The sequence below is a fragment of the Pseudophryne corroboree genome, chromosome 3, assembly GCF_028390025.1.
Source record: "Pseudophryne corroboree isolate aPseCor3 chromosome 3, aPseCor3.hap2, whole genome shotgun sequence".
Classification (NCBI taxonomy): Eukaryota; Metazoa; Chordata; class Amphibia; order Anura; family Myobatrachidae; genus Pseudophryne; species Pseudophryne corroboree.
Window position 1 is genome coordinate 336,139,182 of NC_086446.1, and position 15,919 is coordinate 336,155,100.

The 15,919-nt window shown below is 43.9% G+C and overlaps 1 protein-coding gene across 1 annotated transcript in view; it reads right to left on the minus strand.

Moving 5' to 3' along the window:
- RIMS4 (regulating synaptic membrane exocytosis 4) overlaps positions 1-15,919 on the minus strand; it is a 324,560-nt gene that overhangs the window by 131,654 nt on the left and 176,987 nt on the right. The window contains exon 2 of the mRNA XM_063959592.1: positions 15,098-15,236. Within this exon, the coding sequence (XP_063815662.1) occupies positions 15,098-15,236 (139 nt within the window). The remainder of the gene's footprint in view (positions 1-15,097; positions 15,237-15,919) is intronic.

Sequence of the window (15,919 nt, forward strand, 5' to 3'; positions counted from 1 at the left end):
CTTGTGCATACATTTGATACTGTATCCATGTCCTGTTTTGATACTATACGTCATGTATTCTATGACAATAAAGTATTTTAATTAAAATCTTTTTTTTTTTTTTTTACGCTTTTTTTGCTATTTTGGGTAGATTTTCTTTGCTATATGAAGACATAAATAAATTAACTGCATTTTCAAAAAAATTGAAAGGTATAAAAGTAAAAACAAGGTATCATTTTTCAGTGCTGCTTAAAAGAATTACTGATATTGATGTTAGAATGTTACCAGCTCAAAATGTACCAAATGGCACAGTGGCAAAGGGGTTAATAAATATTGAGTAACATTTGTGTGGAGCTGTAGTTGTTTTTATATATGAAGAATCACCGTACTCTTTAGCCAAGAATCAATGCTAACCAGGAATCAATATTGCAGCAGTCATCCAGAATAGCAAATTACAATTTCTCTGTCCACAAAACAACAGGACAGTAAACCACTAAATAATTCAATAGAACCAAACAATGCTAAATAGGTAGAGATGTTCAGATATTTAACAGCTGCTTGTGCTGTACTGATAGCTAGCTAGTATACCATAATGGACAGATTTGGATAAATCCACCAAAAAGCCATTTTACCCAGATTTAGGATTGTAATTCACAAGAGAATACAAAGCATTTGCCAAATTTTTATATCTTTATCAGTGGTCCTAATCTGCAACCTTTAAGACAAGTTTTAACATACAGATGTGTCCACATAGATCTATCCTCAAATCACGCCAAATAGCCCATTTAGCATGCCGTCAACTTTGCCGCACCAAAAATTAAGTATCTCGTACACTATAAGGGTCGTTCCACATCAGATCACACCCCAAAAAATGAAATATCCATCACCCATCTCAGATTTTTACAAACTTTTTTATCCACCACCCATCTCAGATTTTTACGATTTTTTTTTAGTTAAGAGAGGATGTCAAATGAACTATTTCTGCCAAATATCTCGACTATCTGACAATTAGTTGATTAAATATTGATTTTTAAATTTATAAAATTATTTCCTAATTGCGGCTTCTTTAGCTAGTTTATTTGAAGTATCACGGGTGTTTATTAAGGAATCTCCATAAAATTTGAACCACTAAGGTAACTTTCCTCCCGAATCCAAAAATCCAAATCAAATGACTTTATCTGCCTCATGTTTTGCTTTACGGCAAAACTGCACTTTTTTTAATAGAATTAAAAACCATAGGTTCAATCGACATTAGGGATCCCATTTTTTTTGGGTGCATGAAAAAGGTATACATTACTACCACACACAAAAATCAGCATGGTACTCTGTTTAATAGTGGAGAAAAAAAAATTTAATTGATGTTCGATTACTGTTGTACCGCATACACAATTAACTAGAGATGAGCGGGTTCGGTTTCTCTGAATCCGAACCCGCCAGAACTTCATGTTTTTTTTCACGGGTCCGAGCGACTCGGATCTTCCCGCCTTGCTCGGTTAACCCGAGCGCGCCCGAACGTCATCATGACGCTGTCGGATTCTCGCGAGGCTCGGATTCTATCGCGAGACTCGGATTCTATATAAGGAGCCGCGCGTCGCCGCCATTTTCACACGTGCATTGAGATTGATAGGGAGAGGACGTGGCTGGCGTCCTCTCCATTTAGATTATAAGAGACTGAGAGAGATTTACTGGAGCTGACTAGGGGGAGTACTGTTACTGTAGAAGTGTAGAGACTGAGTGGAGAGAGTTTACTAGTGAGGACAGTGCAGTTTACTTTATAATCCGTTCTCTGCCTGAAAAAAGCGATACACAGCACACAGTGACTCAGTCACATACCATATCTGTGTGCACTGCTCAGGCTTAGGCCAGTGTGCTGCATCATCTATTATCTATATATAATATTATATATATATCTGTCTGACTGCTCAGCTCACACAGCTTATAATTGTGGGGGAGACTGGGGAGCACTACTGCAGTGCCAGTTATAGGTTATAGCAGGAGCCAGGAGTACATAATATATTATATAGTGAGTGACCACCAGACACACAGTGCAGTTTATTTAATATATCCGTTCTCTGCCTGAAAAAAGCGATACACACAGTGACTCAGTCAGTCACATACCATATCTGTGTGCACTGCTCAGGCTCAGGCCAGTGTGCTGCATCATCTATTATCTATATATAATATTATATATATCTGTCTGACTGCTCAGCTCACACAGCTTATAATTGTGGGGGAGACTGGGGAGCACTACTGCAGTGCCAGTTATAGGTTATAGCAGGAGCCAGGAGTACATAATATATTATATAGTGAGTGACCACCAGACACACAGTGCAGTTTATTTAATATATCCGTTCTCTGCCTGAAAAAAGCGATACACACAGTGACTCAGTCAGTCACATACCATATCTGTGTGCACTGCTCAGGCTCAGGCCAGTGTGCTGCATCATCTATTATCTATATATAATATTATATATATCTGTCTGACTGCTCAGCTCACACAGCTTATAATTGTGGGGGAGACTGGGGAGCACTACTGCAGTGCCAGTTATAGGTTATAGCAGGAGCCAGGAGTACATATTATATTAAAATTAAACAGTGCACACTTTTGCTGCAGGAGTGCCACTGCCAGTGTGACTGACCAGTGACCTGACCACACTGACCACCAGTATAGTTAGTAGTATACTTATATTGTGATTGCCTGAAAAAGTTAAACACTCGTCGTGTGACTTCACTTGTGTGTTTTTTTTTTTTTTATTCTATAAAAATAAAACTCATTCTGCTGACAGACAGTGTCCAGCAGGTCCGTCATTATATAATATATAATATATACCTGTCCGGCTGCAGTAGTGATATATATATATTTTTTATATCATTTATCATCCAGTCGCAGCAGACACAGTACGGTAGTTCACGGCTGTGGCTACCTCTGTGTCTCTGCACTCGGCAGGCAGTCCGTCCATAATTGTAATACCACCTAACCGTGGATTTTTTTCATTCTTCTTTTCTTTATACATACATAGTTACATAGACATCTTCTCTTTATCAACCAGTCTATATTAGCTGCAGACACAGTACAGTACGGTAGTTCACGGCTGTGGCTACCTCTGTGTCTGCACTCGGCAGGCAGTCCGTCCATAATTGTATACCACCTAACCGTGGTTTTTTTTCATTCTTCTTTATACATACATAGTTACATAGACATCTTCTCTTTATCAACCAGTCTATATTAGCTGCAGACACAGTACAGTACGGTAGTTCACGGCTGTGGCTACCTCTGTGTCTGCACTCGGCAGGCAGTCCGTCCATAATTGTATACCACCTAACCGTGGATTTTTTTCAGTCTTCTTTATACATACATAGTTACATAGACATCTTCTCTTTATCAACCAGTCTATATTAGCTGCAGACACAGTACAGTACGGTAGTTCACGGCTGTGGCTACCTCTGTGTCTGCAGTCGGCAGGCAGTCCATAATTGTATACTAGTATCCATCTCCATTGTTTACCTGAGGTGCCTTTTAGTTGTGCCTATTAAAATATGGAGAACAAAAATGTTGAGGTTCCAAAATTAGGGAAAGATCAAGATCCACTTCCACCTCGTGCTGAAGCTGCTGCCACTAGTCATGGCCGAGACGATGAAATGCCAGCAACGTCGTCTGCCAAGGCCGATGCCCAATGTCATAGTACAGAGCATGTCAAATCCAAAACACCAAATATCAGAAAAAAAAGGACTCCAAAACCTAAAATAAAATTGTCGGAGGAGAAGCGTAAACTTGCCAATATGCCATTTACCACACGGAGTGGCAAGGAACGGCTGAGGCCCTGGCCTATGTTCATGGCTAGTGGTTCAGCTTCACATGAGGATGGAAGCACTCAGCCTCTCGCTAGAAAAATGAAAAGACTCAAGCTGGCAAAAGCAGCACAGCAAAGTACTGTGCATTCTTCGAAATCCCAAATCCACAAGGAGAGTCCAATTGTGTCGGTTGCGATGCCTGACCTTCCCAACACTGGACGTGAAGAGCATGCGCCTTCCACCATTTGCACGCCCCCTGCAAGTGCTGGAAGGAGCACCCGCAGTCCAGTTCCTGATAGTCAGATTGAAGATGTCAGTGTTGAAGTACACCAGGATGAGGAGGATATGGGTGTTGCTGGCGCTGGGGAGGAAATTGACCAGGAGGATTCTGATGGTGAGGTGGTTTGTTTAAGTCAGGCACCCGGGGAGACACCTGTTGTCCGTGGGAGGAATATGGCCGTTGACATGCCAGGTGAAAATACCAAAAAAATCAGCTCTTCGGTGTGGAGGTATTTCACCAGAAATGCGGACAACAGGTGTCAAGCCGTGTGTTCCCTTTGTCAAGCTGTAATAAGTAGGGGTAAGGACGTTAACCACCTCGGAACATCCTCCCTTATACGTCACCTGCAGCGCATTCATAATAAGTCAGTGACAAGTTCAAAAACTTTGGGTGACAGCGGAAGCAGTCCACTGACCAGTAAATCCCTTCCTCTTGTAACCAAGCTCACGCAAACCACCCCACCAACTCCCTCAGTGTCAATTTCCTCCTTCCCCAGGAATGCCAATAGTCCTGCAGGCCATGTCACTGGCAATTCTGACGAGTCCTCTCCTGCCTGGGATTCCTCCGATGCATCCTTGCGTGTAACGCCTACTGCTGCTGGCGCTGCTGTTGTTGCCGCTGGGAGTCGATGGTCATCCCAGAGGGGAAGTCGTAAGCCCACTTGTACTACTTCCAGTAAGCAATTGACTGTTCAACAGTCCTTTGCGAGGAAGATGAAATATCACAGCAGTCATCCTACTGCAAAGCGGATAACTGAGGCCTTGACAACTATGTTGGTGTTAGACGTGCGTCCGGTATCCGCCGTTAGTTCACAGGGAACTAGACAATTTATTGAGGCAGTGTGCCCCCGTTACCAAATACCATCTAGGTTCCACTTCTCTAGGCAGGCGATACCGAGAATGTACACGGACGTCAGAAAAAGACTCACCAGTGTCCTAAAAAATGCAGTTGTACCCAATGTCCACTTAACCACGGACATGTGGACAAGTGGAGCAGGGCAGGGTCAGGACTATATGACTGTGACAGCCCACTGGGTAGATGTATGGACTCCCGCCGCAAGAACAGCAGCGGCGGCACCAGTAGCAGCATCTCGCAAACGCCAACTCTTTCCTAGGCAGGCTACGCTTTGTATCACCGCTTTCCAGAATACGCACACAGCTGAAAACCTCTTACGGCAACTGAGGAAGATCATCGCGGAATGGCTTACCCCAATTGGACTCTCCTGTGGATTTGTGGCATCGGACAACGCCAGCAATATTGTGTGTGCATTAAATATGGGCAAATTCCAGCACGTCCCATGTTTTGCACATACCTTGAATTTGGTGGTGCAGAATTTTTAAAAAAACGACAGGGGCGTGCAAGAGATGCTGTCGGTGGCCAGAAAAATTGCGGGACACTTTCGGCGTACAGGCACCACGTACAGAAGACTGGAGCACCACCAAAAACTACTGAACCTGCCCTGCCATCATCTGAAGCAAGAAGTGGTAACGAGGTGGAATTCAACCCTCTATATGCTTCAGAGGTTGGAGGAGCAGCAAAAGGCCATTCAAGCCTATACAATTGAGCACGATATAGGAGGTGGAATGCACCTGTCTCAAGTGCAGTGGAGAATGATTTCAACGTTGTGCAAGGTTCTGATGCCCTTTGAACTTGCCACACGTGAAGTCAGTTCAGACACTGCCAGCCTGAGTCAGGTCATTCCCCTCATCAGGCTTTTGCAGAAGAAGCTGGAGGCATTGAAGAAGGAGCTAAAAGGGAGCGATTCCGCTAGGCATGTGGGACTTGTGGATGCAGCCCTTAATTCGCTTAACAAGGATTCACGGGTGGTCAATCTGTTGAAATCAGAGCACTACATTTTGGCCACCGTGCTCGATCCTAGATTTAAAGCCTACCTTGGATCTCTCTTTCCGGCAGACACAAGTCTGCTGGGGTGCAAAGACCTGCTGGTGACAAAATTGTCAAGTCAAGCGGAACGCGACCTGTCAACATCTCCTCCTTCACATTCTCCCGCAACTGGGGGTGCGAGGAAAAGGCTCAGAATTCCGAGCCCACCCGCTGGCGGTGATGCAGGGCAGTCTGGAGCGACTGCTGATGCTGACATCTGGTCCGGACTGAAGGACCTGACAACGATTACGGACATGTCGTCTACTGTCACTGCATATGATTCTCTCAACATTGATAGAATGGTGGAGGATTATATGAGTGACCGCATCCAAGTAGGCACGTCACACAGTCCGTACTTATACTGGCAGGAAAAAGAGGCAATTTGGAGGCCCTTGCACAAACTGGCTTTATTCTACCTAAGTTGCCCTCCCACAAGTGTGTACTCCGAAAGAGTGTTTAGTGCCGCCGCTCACCTTGTCAGCAATCGGCGTACGAGGTTACATCCAGAAAATGTGGAGAAGATGATGTTCATTAAAATGAATTATAATCAATTCCTCCGCGGAGACATTGACCAGCAGCAATTGCCTCCACAAAGTACACAGGGAGCTGAGATGGTGGATTCCAGTGGGGACGAATTGATAATCTGTGAGGAGGGGGATGTACACGGTGATATATCGGAGGGTGAAGATGAGGTGGACATCTTGCCTCTGTAGAGCCAGTTTGTGCAAGGAGAGATTAATTGCTTCTTTTTTGGGGGGGGTCCAAACCAACCCGTCATATCAGTCACAGTCGTGTGGCAGACCCTGTCACTGAAATGATGGGTTGGTTAAAGTGTGCATGTCCTGTTTTGTTTATACAACATAAGGGTGGGTGGGAGGGCCCAAGGACAATTCCATCTTGCACCTCTTTTTTCTTTTCTTTTTCTTTGCATCATGTGCTGTTTGGGGAGGGTTTTTTGGAAGGGACATCCTGCGTGACACTGCAGTGCCACTCCTAGATGGGCCCGGTGTTTGTGTCGGCCACTAGGGTCGCTAATCTTACTCACACAGCTACCTCATCGCGCCTCTTTTTTTCTTTGCGTCATGTGCTGTTTGGGGAGGGTTTTTTGGAAGGGCCATCCTGCGTGACACTGCAGTGCCACTCCTAGATGGGCCCGGTGTTTGTGTCGGCCACTAGGGTCGCTAATCTTACTCACACAGCTACCTCATTGCGCCTCTTTTTTTCTTTGCGTCATGTGCTGTTTGGGGAGGGTTTTTTGGAAGGGACATCCTGCGTGACACTGCAGTGCCACTCCTAGATGGGCCCGGTGTTTGTGTCGGCCACTAGGGTCGCTTATCTTACTCACACAGCGACCTCGGTGCAAATTTTAGGACTAAAAATAATATTGTGAGGTGTGAGGTATTCAGAATAGACTGAAAATGAGTGTAAATTATGGTTTTTGAGGTTAATAATACTTTGGGATCAAAATGACCCCCAAATTCTATGATTTAAGCTGTTTTTTAGTGTTTTTTGAAAAAAACACCCAAATCCAAAACACACCCGAATCCGACAAAAAAAATTCGGTGAGGTTTTGCCAAAACGCGTTCGAACCCAAAACACGGCCGCGGAACCGAACCCAAAACCAAAACACAAAACCCGAAAAATTTCAGGCGCTCATCTCTACAATTAACACAAGAAACCATGACATTTAAAACTTTTAACATAACTTTAGTCCATAACTGAAGCTGAGTCAACAATCTCATTATTTTTCCCTTGTTTGGAACCTGTTGTAACGGTCTGTAATTTTCTGTAAGGGAACTAAGACACAAAATTGAGGGAAAAAGTAGCAACATTTTTGGAAAAGTACACAATCAAGCGAAACAAGGCAAAAGCGTTAAATTTAATCTGTGACTTTATACCAATTCCTTTGCAACAAGAATACTAATCCTAAGTACCTAGTACACACTAAGCAGAGTAATGGGCCCTACACACAGCGCGATGTGCCACCGAGGTGCCCAATGGCAGATACGGCCGACAGGTGACCCGGCGGCAGCGGGGGGGCTTTGGGGGATGATGGGGGGGAGAGGGGTGACGGGGAGTGAAGTTTCTTCACTCCCCCGTCACCCGGCTCCATAGCACTGCATGCTAATGTAGACGAGATTGTCCATATTGGCTAGCATGTTTAAACGAGCCAGCACCAACGATGAACGAGCACGGGACCGCGCATCGTTCATCGTTGGTGCATACACACTGAAAGATATGAACGGTATATCGTTCATTAATGAACGAGATCATTCATGTCTTTTAGTGGTATTGGCCAGTGTGTAGGGACTATAAGCAGCAAAACTAAGGAAAAAGTATGCAGTGTGTATAAAAAGGCAGAAGACAGACACCAGTGACCACCGCCATGCCTTATGCTTTATCTGCTATATGGCTCAAAAAGTATAGGTGTATAAGGAGACAACTGCATACTGAACATTGCTTGTATTGGGAATCAGTGACTATAACTGTATTTACATTTTCTACATTTGTTTAATAAATGCTCTAGTTTTCTACTATGATGAATGATGAGTGAGAGCTGGAGGTCCCGACAGGCTCGGCTGGTACCCGAAAGTGTGTCTGAGTTGCAAACGGATGTGACACTCCACTTCATTAGACTGCACTGTTTAATTTAATAAGCGACACTTGTGCAGCTGAGTCTGATTCTGTGGCCCTCATTCCGAGTTGTTCGCTCGTTCTTTTTCATCGCATCGCAGTGAAAATCCGCTTAGTACGCATGCGCAATGTTCGCACTGCGACTGCGCCAAGTAACTTTACTATGAAGAAAGTATTTTTACTCACGGCTTTTTCTTCGCTCCGGCGATCGTAATGTGATTGACAGGAAATGGGTGTTACTGGGCGGAAACACGGCGTTTCAGGGGCGTGTGGCTGAAAACGCTACCGTTTCCGGAAAAAACGCAGGAGTGGCCGGAGAAACGGTGGGAGTGCCTGGGCGAACGCTGGGTGTGTTTGTGACGTCAACCAGGAACGACAAGCACTGAACTGATCGCACAGGCAGAGTAAGTCTGGAGCTACTCTGAAACTGCTAAGTAGTTAGTAATCGCATTATTGCGAATACATCGGTCGCAATTTTAAGAAGCTAAGATTCACTCCCAGTAGGCGGCGGCTTAGCGTGTGTAACTCTGCTAAATTCGCCTTGCGACCGATCAACTCGGAATGAGGGCCTGTATACGGAGTACTTCGAAGCAGTGTCTGTTGTTTTTTTCCCCAAGACAAGTTTCGTTGTGCTTAACATACAGATAAAGGGGTCTATTTACTAAACCTTTGGTGGAGATAAAGTGGATGGAGATAAAGTACCAGCCAACCAGCACCTAACTGTCATTTTTCAAACCCAGCCTGTGACATGGCAGTTAGGAGCTGATTGACTGGTACTTTAACTCCATCCACTTTATCGCTATCCAGGGCTTGGTAAATAGACCCCGAAGTCACACACAGATACAAGTGTCATTGCTCAGTACAGTCTTGTGAAGCAGTTTGTTGCATTCATTTGTGACTAAAGGCCCGTACACACTGGTCGATATATCGTCCGTTCCCTTGAACGGCCGATATATCGCGGGACCGTCGGCCAGTGTGTACGGCCGATACGTCTGTGAACTCCGTAGTTCACAGACGTATCGCGTCGGCCGCGCAGCACAGCCGACGGCAAATATATCTACCGATATATTGGCGCGTCGCTGTGTGTGTACGGGGCGGTCGGCCGACCGCCCGTACACATGCTGCGGCGGCCGGCGGTGATTGACAGGTGAACTGGGCGGGCGTGTAAACACGCCCGCCCATTTCATGACGTCAGTCCCCGACGGATCGAGCAGTGTGTATGCTGAACACACTGCTCGATCTGTCCATAGATATATCTGCAGATCAATTGATCTGCAGATATATCTGTTAGTGTGTACCCACCTTAAGATGCATTTATGGATGAAAAAGAGGCCAAAAAATGCTCTGCGCAAGATGAATCGCATGGGACCTGGTGGCTCACTTACATCAGGTCTCTCACACTACCACATTGCTATTGAGGCTAGGTGAATGAGGACTAGTGATGAGCGGGTTCGGTTTCTCGGAAACCGAACCCCCCCGAACTTCACCCTTTTTACACGGGTCCGAGGCAGGTTCGAACCTTCCCGCCTTGCTCGGCTAACCCGAGCGCGCCCGAACGTCATCATCCCGCTGTCGGATTCTCGTGAGATTCGGATTCTATATAAGCAGCCACGCGTCGCCGCCATTTTCACTCGTGCATTGGAGATGATAGGGAGAGGACGTGGCTGGCGTCCTCTCCGTTTATTGTTGAAGTTGATTGCTTTATTGCTTAATTGTGGGGAGGACTGGGGAGCAGCTGTTAGGAGGAGTACAGTGCAGAGTTTTGCTGATAAGTGACCACCAGTTTTTATCCGTTCTCTGCCTGAAAAAAACGCTCCATACCATATCTGTGCTCAGTGTGCTGCATAATATATCTGTGCTGAGTGCTCTCACTGCTTAATTGTGGGGACTGGGGAGCAGCTGTATTATATAGCAGGAGTACAGTGCAGAGTTTTGCTGACAGTGACCACCAGTATACGTGCGCCTCTTTTTTTCTTTGCATCATGTGCTGTTTGGGGACAATATTTTGGAAGTGCCATCCTGCCTGACACTGCAGTGCCACTCCTAGATGGGCCAGGTGTTTGTGTCGGCCACTTGTGTCGCTTAGCTTAGTCACACAGCGATCTTGGTGCGCCTCTTTTTTTCTTTGCATCATGTGCTGTTTGGGGACAATTTTTTTGAAGTGCCATCCTGCCTGACACTGCAGTGCCACTCCTAGATGGGCCAGGTGTTTGTGTCGGCCACTTGTGTCGCTTAGCTTAGCCATCCAGCGACCTTGTTGTGCCTCTTTTTTTCTTTGCATCATGTGCTGTTTGGGGACAATTATTTGGAAGTGCCATCCTGCCTGACACTGCAGTGCCACTCCTAGATGGGCCAGGTGTTTGTGTCGGCCACTTGTGTCGCTTAGCTTAGTCACACAGCGACCTTGGTGCGCCTCTTTTTTTCTTTGCATCATGTGCTGTTTGGGGACAATTTTTTGGAAGTGCCATCCTGCCTGACACTGCAGTGCCACTCCTAGATGGGCCAGGTGTTTGTGTCGGCCACTTGTGTCGCTTAGCTTAGTCACACAGCGACCTTGGTGCGCCTCTTTTTTTCTTTGCATCATGTGCTGTTTGGGGACAATTTTTTGGAAGTGCCATCCTGCCTGACACTGCAGTGCCACTCCTAGATGGGCCAGGTGTTTGTGTCGGCCACTTGTGTCGCTTAGCTTAGTCACACAGCGACCTTGGTGCGCCTCTTTTTTTCTTTGCATCATGTGCTGTTTGGGGACAATTTTTTGGAAGTGCCATCCTGCCTGACACTGCAGTGCCACTCCTAGATGGGCCAGGTGTTTGTGTCGGCCACTTGTGTCGCTTAGCTTAGCCATCCAGCGACCTCGGTGCAAATTGTAGGACTAAAAATAATATTGTGAGGTGTGAGGTGTTCAGAATAGACTGGAAATGAGTGGAAATTATGGTAATTGAGGTTAATAATACTATGGGATCAAAATGACCCCCAAATTCTATGATTTAAGCTGTTTTTTAGGTTTTTTTGAAAAAAACACCCGAATCCGACAAAAAATTTTCGGTGAGGTTTTGCCAAAACGCGTCCGAATCCAAAACACGGCTGCGGGACCGAATCCAAAACCAAAACACAAAACCCGAAAAATGTCCGGTGCACATCACTAATGAGGACACATCTTTATGTGCCATTTAACGTCAAAAAGTTTGTGTGCTGGTATAATACTAATTCAGAACCATAAACCATTCAGTTACAAGCTATCTTATGGAGAATAAATGCTACTGATAAACAGTGACGTGCAGTGAGGTGAGGTAGGTGAGACAGAGCATTTGCTGTCATACTAATACATATGCCTGAGTTTTGACTATATAAAGTATATGAAAAATATAAGAATATACTGTATTATAAATAACTTCTTTGTATTATTCTAATCTTTTTTATAGTCAAAACTCTGGAGAAAAAAGTCTATGATAGGTGAGGCAGTGCCTCACCTGCCTATCTCTTCCGCACATCTCTGATCAAATCTCACCAAATTTCCAGCAGTATACTGTATACTGTACTTCTGCATCTGTGTAAAATGTCTACATGCAGAGCTGGCCCTAGCCAATTTGATACCCAGGGAAGATTTTTCCTGGTGCCGCCGCTAGTCTGCCTCTGACCCAGCACCCCTTAGGCAGTGGGGCCCACCAGGGGTATACCCTGTGCCCCTGTGGTATGTTCAACCCTGCATAATGCCACACCGTAATACATCTTACATATATGCCCCACATTAGTAATGCCCATAATACACAAAATTGCCACACAGCAATGCACCGTACACATATGCCCCACATTAGTAATGTCAATAATACACATTGCCTCAAAATAATGCACCGTACACATATGCCCCACATTAGTAATGTCAATAATACACAACACTGCCTCAAAATAATGCACACTACACATATGCCCCACATTAGTAATGTCAATAATACACAACACTGCCTCAAAATAATGCACAGTACACATTTGCCCCACATTAGTAATGTCAATAATACACAACACTGCCTCAAAATAATGCACAGTACACATTTGCCCCACATTAGTAATGCTAGTAGTTTTTTTTAATGTTTTATAAAACTTATTTATGCTTGCTGGCAGTCAGCGTGTGCGCCCCTGCAGCTCCCTGAGTCCCTGACTGCGCTTTGTGAGGTGGGGGTGGCAGGCTCGGAAGAAAATGACGGGGGGAGGGGAGACCATGATAGGGGGAAGGAGCAGTGGTCAGCTTGTGCATCACAGCATTCAAGTTGTGGTATTCGCGGGGAGGGTGCGTGCTTGCGCTAAAGGGGCATGTCCTCGCTGCAAGGTATGTGGCCTCACAGGGTATGCTGTCCTTTGCATGTCTCATCCCTTATTTTCATTTTTTGGACACAAATACATTGGCCCAGATGCTGTGCACTTGCTGGTTGGACACAGATGGCAGCAATGTCCAGATACTGCATTACTTGCTGGTTACACAAAAAGACCAGTAACAAACATGTAGCAACTGTCCACTCTCTTCACTGTTCAGTGTGTTTGCTGGTGTCTGTTACCCCTGGCAACCGCATGCCCTTGATTTTATACTGTGAGAGGGATATGCTCTGCCCTCCAGTCTGACGAGTCCAAAAGCTGCGCTGCACTGACGTTTCATATAGAAATAGTGCAAAGCAACTAACTGACCACGTTACAGTGCTGGGGGCAGGGGAATTCTACGGCATGGACTGACTGAGAAATATAGTGTGGGAAAAGCACTGCCCATGTTACGTCCCTGCAGACACCTGGGATTTGCACAGGTATAAGGGACACACACAGGATGTGCTTGTGCACACTTTAAACACAAGCAGTATAGGTAATGCCAGAATCATCTAGAACAGTCTGCAAAATACACATGTGGTATCATATGAAGCCAACCAGTAATAACCTTACATAGTCAGTGAATATGTCACAGTGAGGTCCAGGAATTGCAGTCTCCGGGCTTCTGCTATCTCTGTCTCTCACAAGTCACTCACGCTGAGACTAAGGGACAGTCTGCAATCAACTTGCCAAGTCTAATCAACAGCTTATACAAGTGTAAGAAAGCGTTGGTAAAGTAGAAATTGTTAGCAGACTGTCCCCTGTTCCCTCCCAGAATGAGATAATGCAGACGTGCTTGAATGCCCCTAGGATTTCCAAATGCCCTAGGCAATTGCTTACATTGCCTATAGCTAAGGCCGGCTCTGTCTACCTGCACCCATGGGCTCATATATTGTGTGTAACTCTGGCTCTGGTACTAGCCAGTGCCTCCTCAGCCATTTACCTCACCGCACATCCCTGCTGATAAACTTGGTAACTTTAACTTCACAAAAAATGATTTTCCTTACATCACCTAATATTTAGGCAATGTTCATAGATTGGCTCACTGAGCAGTTATATTATATGTCATCCAGATCCATGAACAATGCAGCAACTTATTTCTGCTTCAAGTCAATGTCATAGTCCATTTTGCAAAGAAAGCATTAATCTAATAAATATGTTCTATTGTAAAAGACATGCATTTTCACAAAATGCTTTATGAACAAGCCAGACATATCTTCTACAGTTTAGAAGCACGTCTGAGAAGATTGCACTCACAACTGTGAAGTTACAGGGATCGTTGCAAAACAGTTATACCTTACTGAAACTACATTACTTCATGACAGGTGTATAATTACTAAAGGTCAATTTTCATTGATTTGTATCGACTTAAAAAAGATGGATACTGATCTAAATCGATGATGTGTTTCCAGGGCTAAAACACACATTTATTAACAGGTGATTTTTCTTTATATTCATTTTAGAATGTTAGTATATTTTTTTAGATTTAGAACCACAGTGAAAATAGTCAGATACTATTTCACCAATATAATATACAACATTTGGATAACAAGGGAAGGAAAAAATATATTTTTTTAAATATACAAAAGAAAAATAAGAAAATGACCTTGAAAATAGATGTAAAAAAGGTAAAAAGAAAGAAAAAACTCTCTGAATGGAAATTCTATTTAATTTATTGTACTTTGAAACTGTTTCAACTGAACTTGATTACACCGCTTTCTTCTCTTTCTTGCAGTGATAGATGTTTCCCATATAAAGTAACTGATAATGCCTAATCCAAAAAGAGGAGTATTTGGATGAATATGAGAACCACAATTAACATTTTTCGACATGCACTACAACACTCTTTAAAAAAAATAAATAAATGAAATAGCAATAAAATACTACATTTCAGCAACAATTGTGTAGAAAACACATAGACAACCAAGACAATCATTATTCAGCGATTTTGGACTAATGATCCCAGGTCTTTTTAATGACACATGTATATTTTTTTTCTGGCCATAAAATTAGCCCTAAATAAGATAAAACAATTATAGAAGCCCAACAGTTGAACTCTCAAACTGATTTTATCAAGAGTTTAACTTATTTGGAAAAAATGTACCAGGAAAACATGAGAGCCTTATCCTGAATCATTATATAATTGTACACATAAGATTAATTGGGGTGATGACTTACTTTCCTTCAGATCCATAGCTGTTCATACTGTCTTCTATAGATTCATGGCTTGCTTGACGTACAGTCCGACTCGGCATCTCAACAGCAAGTCCAGTCTCTGTACTGCGCTGAATAGCACCTTTAAGCTTGCGTCCGTCTTCTGAAAGACACAAGAAATATCATCAATAACTTGTGTGTAAAGTATGGAGCCAGTAAGATAATACTCTCTTATTAGTGTACAAACCCTGACGGTTTCTTGGTGCAAAGCAGAAAAACACAGATATCTCTACTCTATATTTGTGCATTAAATACTTGTAGACTGCATCAAAGCACATAGCATATAGATTAAAAAAACAAACCTGCATTTTCCTAATTTAGTGCATTGTGTGCACAGTCATACAAATACTGTATATCTATTAAAATTAGATAAGAACAGATAGCGCTTCATATTAAGCACCCAATAAGAAACCTCTGCAGTTTGAGGAATGGCAAGAATTCCCCAGCAGAGGGATATGCAAAATGCATGGTATATCAGGAAGCCCTGTAAAGGGTGGTTAATGAAATGGAGAGGTCAGAGGGTGTGAGCAGCAGGTACTAAAAGGACATACAAAATCAGAATCTGCTCACCTCCTCCTCTTTCCAGGAAAACATGTCACCTTAACCCACCCGACTGGCCTAAATCAGAGATAAGAGGGAGGAAAAGGACTGAATGTTTATTAAATTTTACCAATACGTTTGTATTGTACAGTAGTATGTAAACATTGTAATGTTTTACGGGGTTTCAAAAAAAAAAAAAAAAAAAGGATGGGGAGGGCGTATATTGGTATTGCTTTGAAAAGGTGG